Raw genomic sequence first — 13,521 nt, 5'->3', positions numbered from 1 at the left:
AATAGATCATTATGAAAGGGTGTTTTAGATTACACTCTCCCTAAGACTACAGTAAGTCGTGTCTGGTGTCTGTAGATTCCGTGGGCTGCAGAGAAGAGGGGTGTTGTTCCCCTCTCTCTGAGATAAAGGGCATCATGTTAGTTTTATCAGTGTGGTGTCTTGACGGGGCAGCTGTTTTCCATGTTGCCACCTCACCGGGAAATGCTGCCTGCTGCTGTCTCTGGTCCACACTGTGGGACCCTCCACACTGATCTGGAGTTCCATCAGGCTCCCAATAGTCTACAACTGCATTAAATGGGTATTAGGAAGGATGTATGATCACTTGAATGAATCATATAGTGCTGTGTCCAAATGTGTCTATCAAATCACTAGCTATTGTAGACATTATGATTCACAACCTTTATTTAACCAGTGGATCCCATTGAGTTAAAATATCAAGGGAGAGTTATGCCAGTGATGACTGGTGATGACCATTCACTGAGATCAGCAACGTGGCTGTAGCTGTTGATTGGTTAAGGAGCCGGGCCCCAGCCTAGAGAGCGGCCCAGTGTTGGGAGGCAGGATGTGGGACAGAGCAGACACTCTACAGGCCACTTCAGGGACACAGCTCCCCTGTGCCTCTGCTACTGATCCTGCTCCACTGCAGCTTTTTATCAACTGCCAGCAAGGAGAGGAACTGGCTCTCACTACAAGCTATTTATAGTTCACACGCTGAATATGGCATATGGCAAGCTTGCATCCACTACAAGACCATGTTGCTTGCTTACAGAGCAGCAAGGGGAACTGCCCCTCCCTACCTTCAGGCTATGCTCAAACCTTACATCCCAACCCAAGTACTCTGTTCTGCCACCTCTGGTCTCTTGGCAGTTGCACCCCTACGGGAGGTCAGCTCCCGCTCAGCCCAGTCAAAGCTCTGTCCTGGCACCCCAATGGTGGAACCAGTTTACCCCTGATAAAAGGACAGCAGAGTGCCCATCTTCAGAGAACATCTGAAACCCTACCTCTTCAAAGAGTATCTTAAATAAGACATCTCAGTCTTCTCTCCCCCCTCCCCAGTCTCCCCCCTCCCCCCACACACTTTTCCTACTAGCACTGACTTTGCTGATAACTTCTTTATTGAGGAAAAATGTACTTACTACGATCGATGCCTCACACCTCAAACAAACACACAGACACGTTGGTACTGGAGAGGGGTTTACGTACCCATTAGGTCAGGGATGGGCAACTTTGATGGGGGTGGGGCCCCCAAAAAATCGAAATCATCATGTGTATTTTATTATTCAGATTGAGTCCCCCCCATCCCTGCATTAGGGGATTGCTTTTCCTGTCGCCTGCGATCCTGGCTGTCACGTCTCTCTCTAGCTCTTTCCCTCTCTCCCTCTTTCTCTCGCTCCCTCTCTGTCTCTCTCGCTCCCTCTCTGTCTCTCTCTCTCCCTCTCTCTCTCTTTTTTAATGTCTGTCTCTTCCTTTCTCTTTCTCTGCTCCCCCTCACTACTTTCCCACCGCCACAGTCTTGCAAAGTAAGTAAATGTGTTTTCTGTGGAAATTGTTTAAAGTTGTCCTTGTGCATAGAGTTGTATGGTTTGTTAAACTTTGCAATCATTGCTTTTTTGTGTGGCATACATTTAAAAGTGAAAAATCTGAGAATTCAGCATCATAATGTTATCGTGGAATTGCCCCTATCCTTCTGAAATATCCTCGGTCGTGGTAGTGAAAATCCATGCGTTTCATTTGAAATATAGCCTAATCATGATAATATTATATTTTACATATAGCCTAATCATAATGATATTATATTTTACATATAGCCAAATCATAATAATCATTTAAGCAAGGGCACAGTCCTATTGTAGGTCATCATGATTTTTTTTTTTATAGTAGTCCCTTTCTAAAGCTTTCGACACATGGCATAATTCACTGAGCTGCGTAGAGGTTTGTCTCTTAGCTTCTGCATTTCACATGCTAGTAATCACTTAGCGTAATGACTCCAGGCTCTGACAGGGAAGATGTATAACTGGCTAACGGTGGCGTGGGGCTGTTGGTAGCAGATCGGTGGGGAGAGAGGTTATGTCTCCTGTGTTGACGCTACTGTAAACAGGACAGAGATACTAACAGGTACTCCTCATGTCAACACAAAGTCAAAATCAGCCAGACACTGGAATGTTTGTGTTACACTGCCAGGCTTTATGATGTCCTACTACACTGTACTGTACAGTATGTGTCATAGGTTAGTCATTAAACACTCAGTTCCTCAACCTATACATTACATACAGTAGTACACACACCGTTTATATCCAGATAACTATTTCATCTGTCATCTTTTCTTGCACACTGGAAGTGCAACATGTAAGCCTCCTCTTGTTGTCCTTAGCAACAGGACTGAGACTGGATGTTGCACAGAGGCTGTAGCGGTCTAGTTAATAATAATAATAATAATAATAATAATAATAATAATAATAATAATAATAATAATAATAATAATAATAATAATATTATACAGTATGTGTCTGTTCTCTGTTCTGGTGCATGTCTTTTTGGCTGGGTATATTTCCCTCTCACACCTCAGGGGTCAGTAATAATTACACTCAGTAGTTACTGTTGTTCAAACAGTTAAGCAGTGTTTCCCAAACTCTGTTTTTGCCCTAGCACTACAAAGGTGATTCAAATAATCAAAGCTTGATGATTAGTAGATTTGTTTAATCAACTGTGTAGTGCTAGGACAAAAACCAAAACGTTCACCCCTTGGGGTCTCCAGGATCGAGTTTGGGAACCCTGAGTTAAAGGGATCATTTACAGCCAAAAACAAAATCGTAAGGATTTTACATATTACTGTAAGAGGGAGGTTAGGCTGAAAACAGTAGTGAGAGACTATTCACTGGATCCTACTTAGTTTATCTTACTGTATTTAGGAACAAGATAACCAGTAGTATAGATATTCCTGATTAATAACCTCTTAAGGTCGGACCCTTTTTTTCAATTTTCGCCTAAAATGACATACCCAAATCTAACTGCCTGTAGCTCAGGACCTGAAGCAAGGATATGCATATTCTTGATACCATTTGAAAGGAAACACTTTGAAGTTAGTGTAAATGTGAAATTAATGTAGGAGAATATAACACATTAGATCTGGTAAAAGATAATACAAACAAAAAAACATGTGTTTTCTATTATTTTTTGGGTTCCATCATCTTTGAAATGCAAGAGAAAGGCCACAATATAATATTGCAGTTTAGGCGCAGTTTAGTGTGCAAAGTTTCAGATTGATCCGGTGAAGCATTGCAATACTTGACTATTTTGTATAAAGTCTGCCCAAATGTGCCGAATTGGTCAATTGATACATTTTCAAGTAGATATAGAGAACATACAAAAATGATATGGTAATACAAAATGTAAGTTTACACACTCCCAGGAATGTCATACATGATGGATCATTAGCTTATACACTAACTTTCACACATCTAGATGGCCGGGCGGGGTGGGTGTGGAGCCAGAGACAGCAGGGGTTCAAACTGTAGATCCAATTCCTACATTTGAATATAAAAATGGATTTTATCAAACAAAACTATGCTACATTTTATCTCTGGGACCCTTAGGTTGACAAATCAGAGCAAGATTACTGAATGTAAGTACATTATTTACCTTCAGAGGTGAATGTATCAAACCAGTTGCCGTGCTAAGTTTTTTGTTGTTGTGCACGATCCTCAAAACAATAGCATGGTCTTTTTTCACTGTAATAGCTACTGTAAAGTGGACAGTGCAGTTAGATTAACAATCATTTAAGCTTTCTGCCCATATAAGACATGTCTATGTCCTGGAAAGTTTGCTGTTACTTACAACAGTCATGCTAATCACATTAGTGCACGTTAGCACAACCGTCCCGTATACGGGACACCGATCCCGTAGAGGTTAATACAGTTCCCAAGGTCTCTAAGTCTGTGCTGAAATGGTTATGTATACTGTATACTCCATTTTTCTATCCATACAAGAAACTGGAACTTTTCATGACTAGACAAATAATCATTCCATTGATGCTGAGTGGCTTGGGAAGTTCATTAGTGGTGGGGCCAAGACTGAGTTAGTCCCAGTCATTGTTCCTGTCGTTTCAGAGAATAGAGAGGAGGGACATAGATAGTAATGAGGCCAAGCCTTTCCTCACTGAGCCTTTTGTCTTCCTGCTGTCTGCCTGCCTGCCTGCCTGCCTGCCTGCCTGCTGCCTGTCTGCCTCCTGCCTGCCTGCCTGCCTGCTGCCTGTCTGTCTGTCTGCCTCCTGCCTGCCTGCCTGCCTGCCTGCTGCCTGTCTGTCTGCCTCCTGCCTGCCTGCCTGCCTGCCTGCCTGCTGCTTGCCTGCCTGCTGCCTACCTGTCTGCCTACTTGTCTGCCTTCTTGTCTCCCTGCTTGTCTCTGTGGTGTATTAACATTATGATGTTGTTAATGTTTTAAGTGGAACCAGAGAGAATGTTGATTTTAGTATCAAGAGGGAATGTTTTAGTGTAACGCCACATACAACAGACAGGAAGTGTGTTGTAGACAGGGGAGACTGGTGATTGGCCAGAAGAGGGAGCCCATCTTTTTGCATTGTTTATAAGTAGGGGTAAACGAAGAAGAGAGGCAGAGCGGCCATTCTGAGGCGTCGCTCTCCGGGTGTCATGTCACCTGTCACTTATGCTGAAGCTTGGGATCTGAATAAACTTATGATCAAGGATTCAGTATGAGCAGACTCCTTTGTTTATCAGCAATAATTGCCACCACTCACTCGATACGACATCTCCCTGCTTGTCTGCCTGCTTGTCTGCCTGCTGCCTGCCTGCTGCCTGTCTATCTGCCTGCTGCCTGCCTGTCTGTCTTCTGCCCATCTGCCTGTCCATCTGCCTGCTGCCTGCCTGTCTGCCTGAAGAATCCATTATGTAATCTAAGTCCAGTGGTTCACTCTGCAAATGAGAGCTCAACTGACATTAGGGTTTGCATTTAAAAAGGAACCTGGAACTCCCATTTTGAAGAAGGTGTTATGGTTTTTAAGCTGACAATGATGACGAAGCATTTTTAGCCTTTCTAAAAAAGAATGAACACAGATATTTGACAGCTTTGAAAAGAGAAAGGTTTGTGTCCTTAACTTGATATTTAGAGCATCCTTCCTGTATATTTTTAGCAGAACTTAGACTGGGAGGGGTTTAAGTGAAAAACATTGGTTTGGATCACATTTGTGGAGCTGTTTTCATTTTCATTTTAGTCATTTAGCAGACGCTCTTATCCAGAGCAACTTACAGTCAGTGAGTGCATACATAATTTTTCATACTGGAATGGGAATCGAACCCACAACCCTGGCGTCAGAATCGAACCCATGCTCTACATCCCTGCCGGCCATTCCCTCCCCTACCCTGGGCCAATTGTGCGCCGCCCCAAGGGTCTCCCGGTCGCGGCCGGCTACAACAGAGCCTGGATTCGAACCAGGATCTTTAGTGGCACAGCTAGCACTGCGATGCAGTGCCTTAGACCACTGCGCCACTCTGTTTTATAAGTATTTATTGATTATTGTTACAGAATCACATCTCCCAAGTATTGCGCTTTTCCTCTATCAGCACACCTTCATTAGTCACCCCATCAGATACCCCCAGTGTGGGGAATACTACCAGAGAGAAAACAACTCCTCCACGCCCTCTACAGCAGAGACGTTAATTTGATTAGAACACATTGTGCCACAGACATATATACCACCAAGGGACTTTGTATGTCAACAACGATGACTCAAACTCCCAGCAAACTTTATTTTCCCTCCATAGCCCCAGTGTCTGTGATGCATACAGATCAGCGGAGAAGTATGATCCCAGTACATTTGCAAATTAGGTGATTCATCATAGGGTATTGTATGGCTATTTTGTAGCGAGATGGCCTTAGTATTAAACCATTACTGCTGTAGTTCATTGTCTCTGTCATCTAGAAGGGCCACTGAGAAAAGAGAAGAGAAGAGCCACTGAATCTTACAGACGGAAGTAAATACAGTGCTCAGATGTTTCAAAGAAACAGCTTTGGTTTTGGATGACAACTTTGAGCTCTTACCAAGCTGTGTGTGCGTGCCTGCCTCCCTGGCAATGTGTGTGTGTGTGTGTCGTGACTGTGGTACTCACAGATGAGTTAGGACTTCCGTCAGCCATCTGCCAGGTGTGTGATGGCCCTGTCATCTCTGTCTCTGTAAAGAGAGGAACACAATGACCCCTGTCTCTGTTGTCTTCTGTCAACTCACTTCCACTGTAATTATACTGAGGCTCTGTGTGCGTGTTTATGTGTGTGAGTGTTTGTGTGTATGTGTGTGTGTGTGAGCTCCCTGCCGTTGTAATGATCCTGGGGCTCTTTTGTACAAAACGACTCTCAGAGAGAGAGAACTCCAGTTCACTAATCATTAATCGAGAGACCGGCTCTGGTTAGCTAGCATATCATAGCCGTTAACATTTTGACATTAGCCAACCTTTTAACCGAAAATGTGGCCAGATGGTTGATATTGAGAAGGGTGCTAACTTTAAAGGTGCGGGCCGGAAGGATAAAATGAATTGACCAGATGTAGTAGAAAGTATCTCCTGTGAATAGCCCACACATTTGTTGTGAGTTTTTTTTTTTCAGACCATTATGTGTAACGACATTGTAAAGGGGATTTTCAGGGAGACACCTCCCGCACAGAAGCAGAGAAAATGTCTAGTTTGAGTTTATTTATTCTTGCTCACAGATAAAACTGAAGAAATGCAGAATTTACATTACTAATAATTGCAAAACACTCATTTAAAATCCATAACACATAATACGTGACATAAATAGAGTACAGAACACTTCAAACATTACAGGACATTTTTCATGATGTAAATTGAAATGTTAAAATGTGATTGCAAAAAATAGAATTTTTGGGAAAATCATTTAAGAGCTAGAGTTATTATACAGTCTGACAGCAGTGGGTAGAGTGGCGTTTCGCAGGCGGTTCGTACGGGCAGTTATGCAGGACAGTTACCTCTTTTTGGAGGGAACAGGTCATTCAGTGGATGTTCAAGAGTGTGCATGTCCTTCACCAGGTGCACTGCAGCCTGCTCTTCCCTGCTCTGCAGTGACGGGAGCTGTGGTTGGACTGCGCCACCTCTGGAGATGATCCTCAAGGCCCTCCTCTGCACCCTGTCTAGTTGGGCCTGCTGCTTTTTATTGGATCCAACTAACAGCACTCCACTGTATTCCAGACAAGGCCTGACCAGTGTAGTGTTTACTGTGACCAGATCTTCAGTGGGTAGGCCATTTCTGGCAAGAACAGTCAAAAAGAGGCCTTCCTCACTGACTGCTCCACATGTGTGTCACCACTGAGGTTAGAGTCTAGATGAAAACCAAGCTACTTGGCTGTTGTTACCACTGGTACCACTATTTTTCTTCCCATTCAGGAGCATGTTCTTGGATGTGGCCCACTCTTCCAGCTGCTTTGCCTCCAAGCCCATGGAAGTGTCCTCTTGGATGCTGGTTAAAGGTATGGCTCGGGACAGCCCTACAGCGTCTGCATACCCAGTGTCCAGAGTGTTACTGAAGACAACTTTTCGGGTGGACGTGAAGTAGAAACAGATATGGTGAAACCACACCCCCTTGTGGCACACCAGAGGTGACCTCTGACCAAGGGCTAAATGTGCCATTTGCCATCACTCTCTGCCTTCTTCCGGTGGTGTAGCTGTGGAGCCAGGCTAGTAACCTTGGACACAATTCAATGTCAGACAGATGTTGCAGGAGCTTTGCGTGATCTACTCGATCAAGCGGCTAGCAGGCCTCTTGGAGACAGGCCCTTTATATTCTAATCCAAAAGTACCAAATGTTCTGTAAACACCAGCCTGAGAGGCTGGGAGGAAGACACAACAGAATCACACAGTATCAAAGATCCATTATCACTGTGACCTCGGCTCAGTCTGGCCTCAAACTTTAACCATAACATTCAACACTGACAGACATTTGATACTTGCAGTTAAACAGGTCAAAGGTAGGAACATAAGTACTTAGTTATAGTAAATCAAATGCAGGAAAGGAATTAATCAAATAATTCCCCATTACAGTCATAGTTAGAAAGTCCCAATGTTCTTCATGGTGATGCAGGTAGGCCTTTATATTACAGATGAACTTTTGAGACAAATATGTGGTTCATTTAGACCATGAAGACGACTGTTTTTAATGAAAACTACCACAGGGGGTCTTTTGAGCCATACTGTATGATCACAGTGCCAGACGGAAAAAGAAATAGCCAGACGATAGTGTCAGTTCCTCTGAGTGAATGTTAATGTCTGTATCTCTGTCTTTTCTTATTGGAAAATAATAAACAGATTATGAAAAGAAAGGGGGGAAAAAGATGACTCTTCATTCATCTCTGGTGTTGCATTTAAAGCCTGATCTTTTATAGCCTGTGGTTTGCCACCACTAGCAGAGTGAGGTAGGGGTGTGTGAGACTTTCTTAATTTCCTGTCTCCTCACATCAGGTCCAAGTCCACCTTCTCTGTTCACTGCAGCCTCAAAGTGAGCAGTGACCGAAATTGCACCCTGAAACTTTCAGCTCCCACACTTCCTGTTTGTGTGGACCTGTTCCTCCGTCTGGTCCTCCCTCAGGCTTTATGGTGGCTACAAGCTTCACTTTGTCGATCGACGTGCATGGGGCAGCGCACACTTTTGTCCACATCGTCGTTGTGTTCCACCCAGAGAGGAAGTCCGCCTTGTGTAGTGTAAATCCACTTAGGGGGCTTGGGGAGCCAGAGTAGCTTACCGAGCAAGAGGAGCCGAGGCACTCTTTGGCTGTAGCAAGGGATGTCACTTGAACTTCCGGATCCGGTGTTACAGTGGCTTGCGAAACTATTCACCCCCCTTGGCATTTTTCCTATATTGTTGCCTTACAACCTGGAATTAAAATAGATTTTTGGGGGGTTTGTATCATTTGATTTACACAAAATGCCTACCACTTTGAAGATGCAAAATATGAAACAAACAAGAAATAAGACAGAAAAACAGAAAACTTGAACGTGCATACAGTGAGGGAAAAAAGTATTTGATCCCCTGCTGATTTTATATGTTTGCCCACTGACAAAGAAATGATCAGTCTATATTTTTAATAGTAGGTTTATTTGAACAGTGAGCGACAGAATAACAACAAAAAAATCAAGAAAAACGCATGTCAAAAATGTTATAAATTGATTTGCATTTTAATGAGGGAAATAAATATTTGACCCCCTCTCAATCAGAAAGATTTCTGGCTCCCAGGTGTCTTTTATACAGGTAACGAGCTGAGATTAGGAGCACACTCTTAAAGGGAGTGCTCCTAATCTCAGCTTGTTACCTGTATAAAAGACACCTGTCCACAGAAGCAATCAATCAATCAGATTCCAAACTCTCCACCATGGCCAAGACCAAAGAGCTCTCCAAGGATGTCAGGGACAAGATTGTAGACCTACACAAGGCTGGAATGGGCTACAAGACCATTGCCAAGCAGCTTGGTGAGAAGGTGACAACAGATGGTGCGATTATTCCCAAATGGAAGAAACACTAAATAACTGTCAATCTCCCTCGGCCTGGGACTCCATGCAAGATCTCACCTTGTGGAGTTGCAATGATCATGAAAACGGTGAGGAATCAGCCCAGAACTACACGGGAGGATCTTGTCAATGATCTCAAGGCAGCTGGGACCATAGTCACCAAGAAAACAATTGGTAACACACTACGCCGTGAAGGACTGAAATCCTGCAGCGCCCGCAAGGTCCCCCTGCTCAAGAAAGCACATATACAGGCCCATCTGAAGTTTTCCAATGAACATCTGAATGATTCAGAGGAGAACTGGGTGAAAGTGTTGTGGTCAGATGAGACCAAAATCGAGCTCTTTGGCATCAACTCAACTCGCCGTGTTTGGAGGAGGAGGAATGCTGCCTACGACCCCAAGAACACCATCCCCACCGTCAAACATGGAGGTGGAAACATTATGCTTTGGGGGTGTTTTTCTGCTAAGGGGACAGGACAACACCGCATCAAAGGGACGATGGACGGGGCCATGTACCGTCAAATCTTGGGTGAGAACCTCCTTCCCTCAGCCAGGGTATTGAAAATGGGTCGTGGATGGTTATTCCAGCATGGTAATGACCCAAAACACACGGCCAAGGCAACAAAGGAGTGGCTCAAGAAGAAGCACATTAAGGTCCTGGAGTGGCCTAGCCAGTCTCCAGACCTTAATCCCATAGAAAATCTGTGGAGGGAGCTGAAGGTTCGAGTTGCCAAACGTCAGCCTCGAAACCTTAATGACTTGGAGAAGATCTGCAAAGAGGAGTGGGACAAAATCCCTCCTGAGATGTGTGCAAACCTGATGGCCAACTACAAGAAACGTCTGACCTCTGTGATTGCCAACAAGAGTTTTGCCACCAAGTACTAAGTCATGTTTTGCAGAGGGGTCAAATACTTATTTCCCTCATTAAAATGCAAATCAATTTATAACATTTTTGACATGGATTGGATTTTTGTTTTGTTATTCTGTCTCTCACTGTTCAAATATACATACCATTAAAATTATAGACTGATCATGTCTTTCTCAGTGGGCAAACGTACAAAATCAGCAGGGGATCAAATACTTTTTTCCCTCACTGTCACTATTCACCCCCCCAAAGTCAATACTTTGTAGAGCCACCTTTTGCAGCAATTCAGCTTCAAGTCTCTTGGGGAATATCTCTATAAGCTTGGCACATCTAGCCACTGGGATTTTTGCCCATTCTTCAAGGCAGAACTGCTGCAGCTCCTTCAAGTTGGATGGGTTCCGCTGGTGTAAAGCAATCTTTAAGTCATACCACAGATTCTCAATTGGATTGACGTCTGGGCTTTGACTAGGCCATTCCAAGACATTTAAATGTTTCCCCTTAAACCACTCGAGTGTTGCTTTAGCAGCATGCTTATGGTCATTGTCCTGCTGGAAGGTGAACCTCCGTCCCAGTCTCAAATCTCTGGAAGACTGAAACAGGATTCCCTCAAGAATTTCCCATCCATCATTCCTTCAATTCTGACCAGTTTCCTAGTCCCTGCCGATGAAAAACATCCCCACAGCATGATGCTGCCACCACCATGCTTCACTGTGGGGATGGTGTTCTCGGGGTGATGAGAGGTGTTGGGTTTGCGCCAGACATCAAGTTTTCCTTGATGTCCAAAAAGCTCAATTTTAGTCTCATCTGACCAGAGTACCTTCTTCCATATGTTTGGGGAATCTCCCACATGCCTTTTGGCGAACACCAAACGTGTTTGCTTATTTTTTTCTTTAAGCAATAGCTTTTTTCTGACCACTCTTCCATAAAGCACAGCTCTGTGGAGTGTACGGCTTAAAGTTGTCCTATGGACAGATAATCCAATCTCCGCTGTGGAGCTTTGCAGCTCCTTCAGGGTTATCTTTGGTCTCTTTGTTGCCTCTCTGATTAATGCCGTCCTTGCCTGGTCTGTGAGTTTTGGTGGGCGGCCCTCTCTTGGCAGGTTTGTTTTGGTGCCATATTCTTTCCATTTTTTAAATAATGGATTTAATGGTGCTCCGTGGGATGTTCAAAGTTTCGGATATTTTTTTATAACCCAACCCTGATCTGTACTTCTCCACAACTTTGTCCCTGACCTGTTTGGAGAGCTCCTTGGTCTTCATGGTGCCGCTTGCTTGGTGGTGTCCCTTGCTTAGTGGTGTTGCAGACTCTGGGGCCTTTCAAAACAGGTGTATATATACTGAGATCATGTGACAGATCATGTGACACTTAGATTGCACACAGGTGGACTTTATTTAACTAATTATGTGACTTCTGAAGGTAATTGGTTCCACCAGATCTTATTTAGGGGCTTCATAGCAAAGGGGGTGAATACATATGCATGCACCACTTTTCCGTTAATTATTCTTTAGAATTTTTTGAAACAAGTTAATTTCACTCCACCAATTTGGACTATTTACATATCCATTACATGAAATCCAAATAAAAATCAATTTAAATTACAGGTTGAAATGCAACAAAATTGAAAAAACGCCAAAGGGGATGAATACTTTTGCAAGGCATGCCTTTTTGTTTATAAATACTAGCTAGCTATATAACTAGCTGTGTGTGAATACTGATTATAGATTACTGGCTCCTTCCTCCTCCTCCATCTTTGTTTCCGCCCACAGAGAGTCCTTAACGTTTGTTAATTAGTAGGTTGAGTAGGTTTTGGCAAATGTAACTGCCACTGAGATAACCACCTAGAAAACTGCTCCCTCATCTTCGGTCAAGATGGTTGGTAGTAATGCTGATAATAACCTTGGTTTCCTCTCTCTCCAGGTACGACACGCCCCCCTCGAGACAGGGAGGTTCCCGGGGTTGATTACAACTTCCTGTCCGTGGAGGACTTCCTGAACCTTGAGCAGAGTGGAACACTACTGGAAATAGGAACTTATGAAGGTGAGGATGATGATGGTGGTGGTGATGATTATGACGATGGTCATAATGATGATGATGATGATGATGGTGATGATGTTGATGATGATGATGCTGGTGGTGTTGGTTTTAGTGATGCTGGTGATGATGATGATGATGATTATGATGCTATGGTAGACTGTAGGAGTGGAGAAGATAATTTTTCTATTTTTTATAAGATCAGTTCACAAGATTATTTTATTTGTATTATTGTTATTTTTTATTTTTTTACAATACAAAACATACACATACAAACAGATCACAAGATTATCCTTACCTAGATTACCACAGTGATAAGTCTTCTGTCCTGACAGAAACTACAATCCACCTGTGTGTGTGTGTGTGTGTGTGTGTGTGTTTGTGTGTGTGTGTGTGTGTGTGTGTTTGTGCACGTGTAGTGTTAATCTGCTTGGCACCTGTACTATTGTGTGTTTGGCTCCTTTCTCCCTGCCCCGCAGACAATGTCAAATACCTGTCCACAGGAGCCTAATGCCTTCCAAATACAAATATGAGGCAGACCTACATACAGTAGGTCTCAATGACATGACATGCAGTGGCATTGAGATATGTCCAAAATTGTAACTTTCCAAGAATTGTGGATAGACTTTTAAAAAATGTTTTCAGGATAATTTTTTAAGATCAGGATTTTCAGTTCATCAGTTGTAGATAATGACTTAGAATTAGAATGTAGTTTTGAGCATGTGTCGCTATCTCCTGCATTGCATTGTGGATGGTATTTACTTATCAGTGGGATTTACAGGAAATAAACATAAGCAACAGAAGTCATTTCAATATATAGATACACAAAAGTGAAATTAACAATAAAAAGTGAACAGTAAACAATACACTCACAAAAGTTCCAAAGGAATAGAGACATTTCAAATGTCATATTATGGCCATATACAGTGTTGTAACGATGTGCAAATAGTTAAAGTACAAAAGGGAAAATACATAAACATAAATATGGGTTGAATTTACAATGGTGTTTGCCCTTTTCTTGTGGCAACAGGTCACAAATCTTGCTGCTGTGATTGCACACTGTGGTATTTCACCCAATAGATATGGGAGTTTATCAAGATTGGAT

General features: G+C 43.1%; 1 protein-coding gene across 10 annotated transcripts in view; it reads left to right on the top strand.

Annotated features, from left to right (window-relative positions):
• Nucleotides 1-13,521, top strand: part of LOC121545359 (membrane-associated guanylate kinase, WW and PDZ domain-containing protein 1) — a 182,922-nt gene that overhangs the window by 106,519 nt on the left and 62,882 nt on the right. For all 10 annotated transcript variants that reach the window (XM_041855806.2, XM_041855807.2, XM_041855811.2 and 7 more), the window contains exon 3: nt 12,303-12,422. In XM_041855806.2, the coding sequence (XP_041711740.2) occupies nt 12,303-12,422 (120 nt within the window). The remainder of the gene's footprint in view (nt 1-12,302; nt 12,423-13,521) is intronic.

This window comes from Coregonus clupeaformis, chromosome 30, assembly GCF_020615455.1.
Source record: "Coregonus clupeaformis isolate EN_2021a chromosome 30, ASM2061545v1, whole genome shotgun sequence".
Classification (NCBI taxonomy): Eukaryota; Metazoa; Chordata; class Actinopteri; order Salmoniformes; family Salmonidae; genus Coregonus; species Coregonus clupeaformis.
This window is presented reverse-complemented; position numbering and strand designations above follow the sequence as displayed.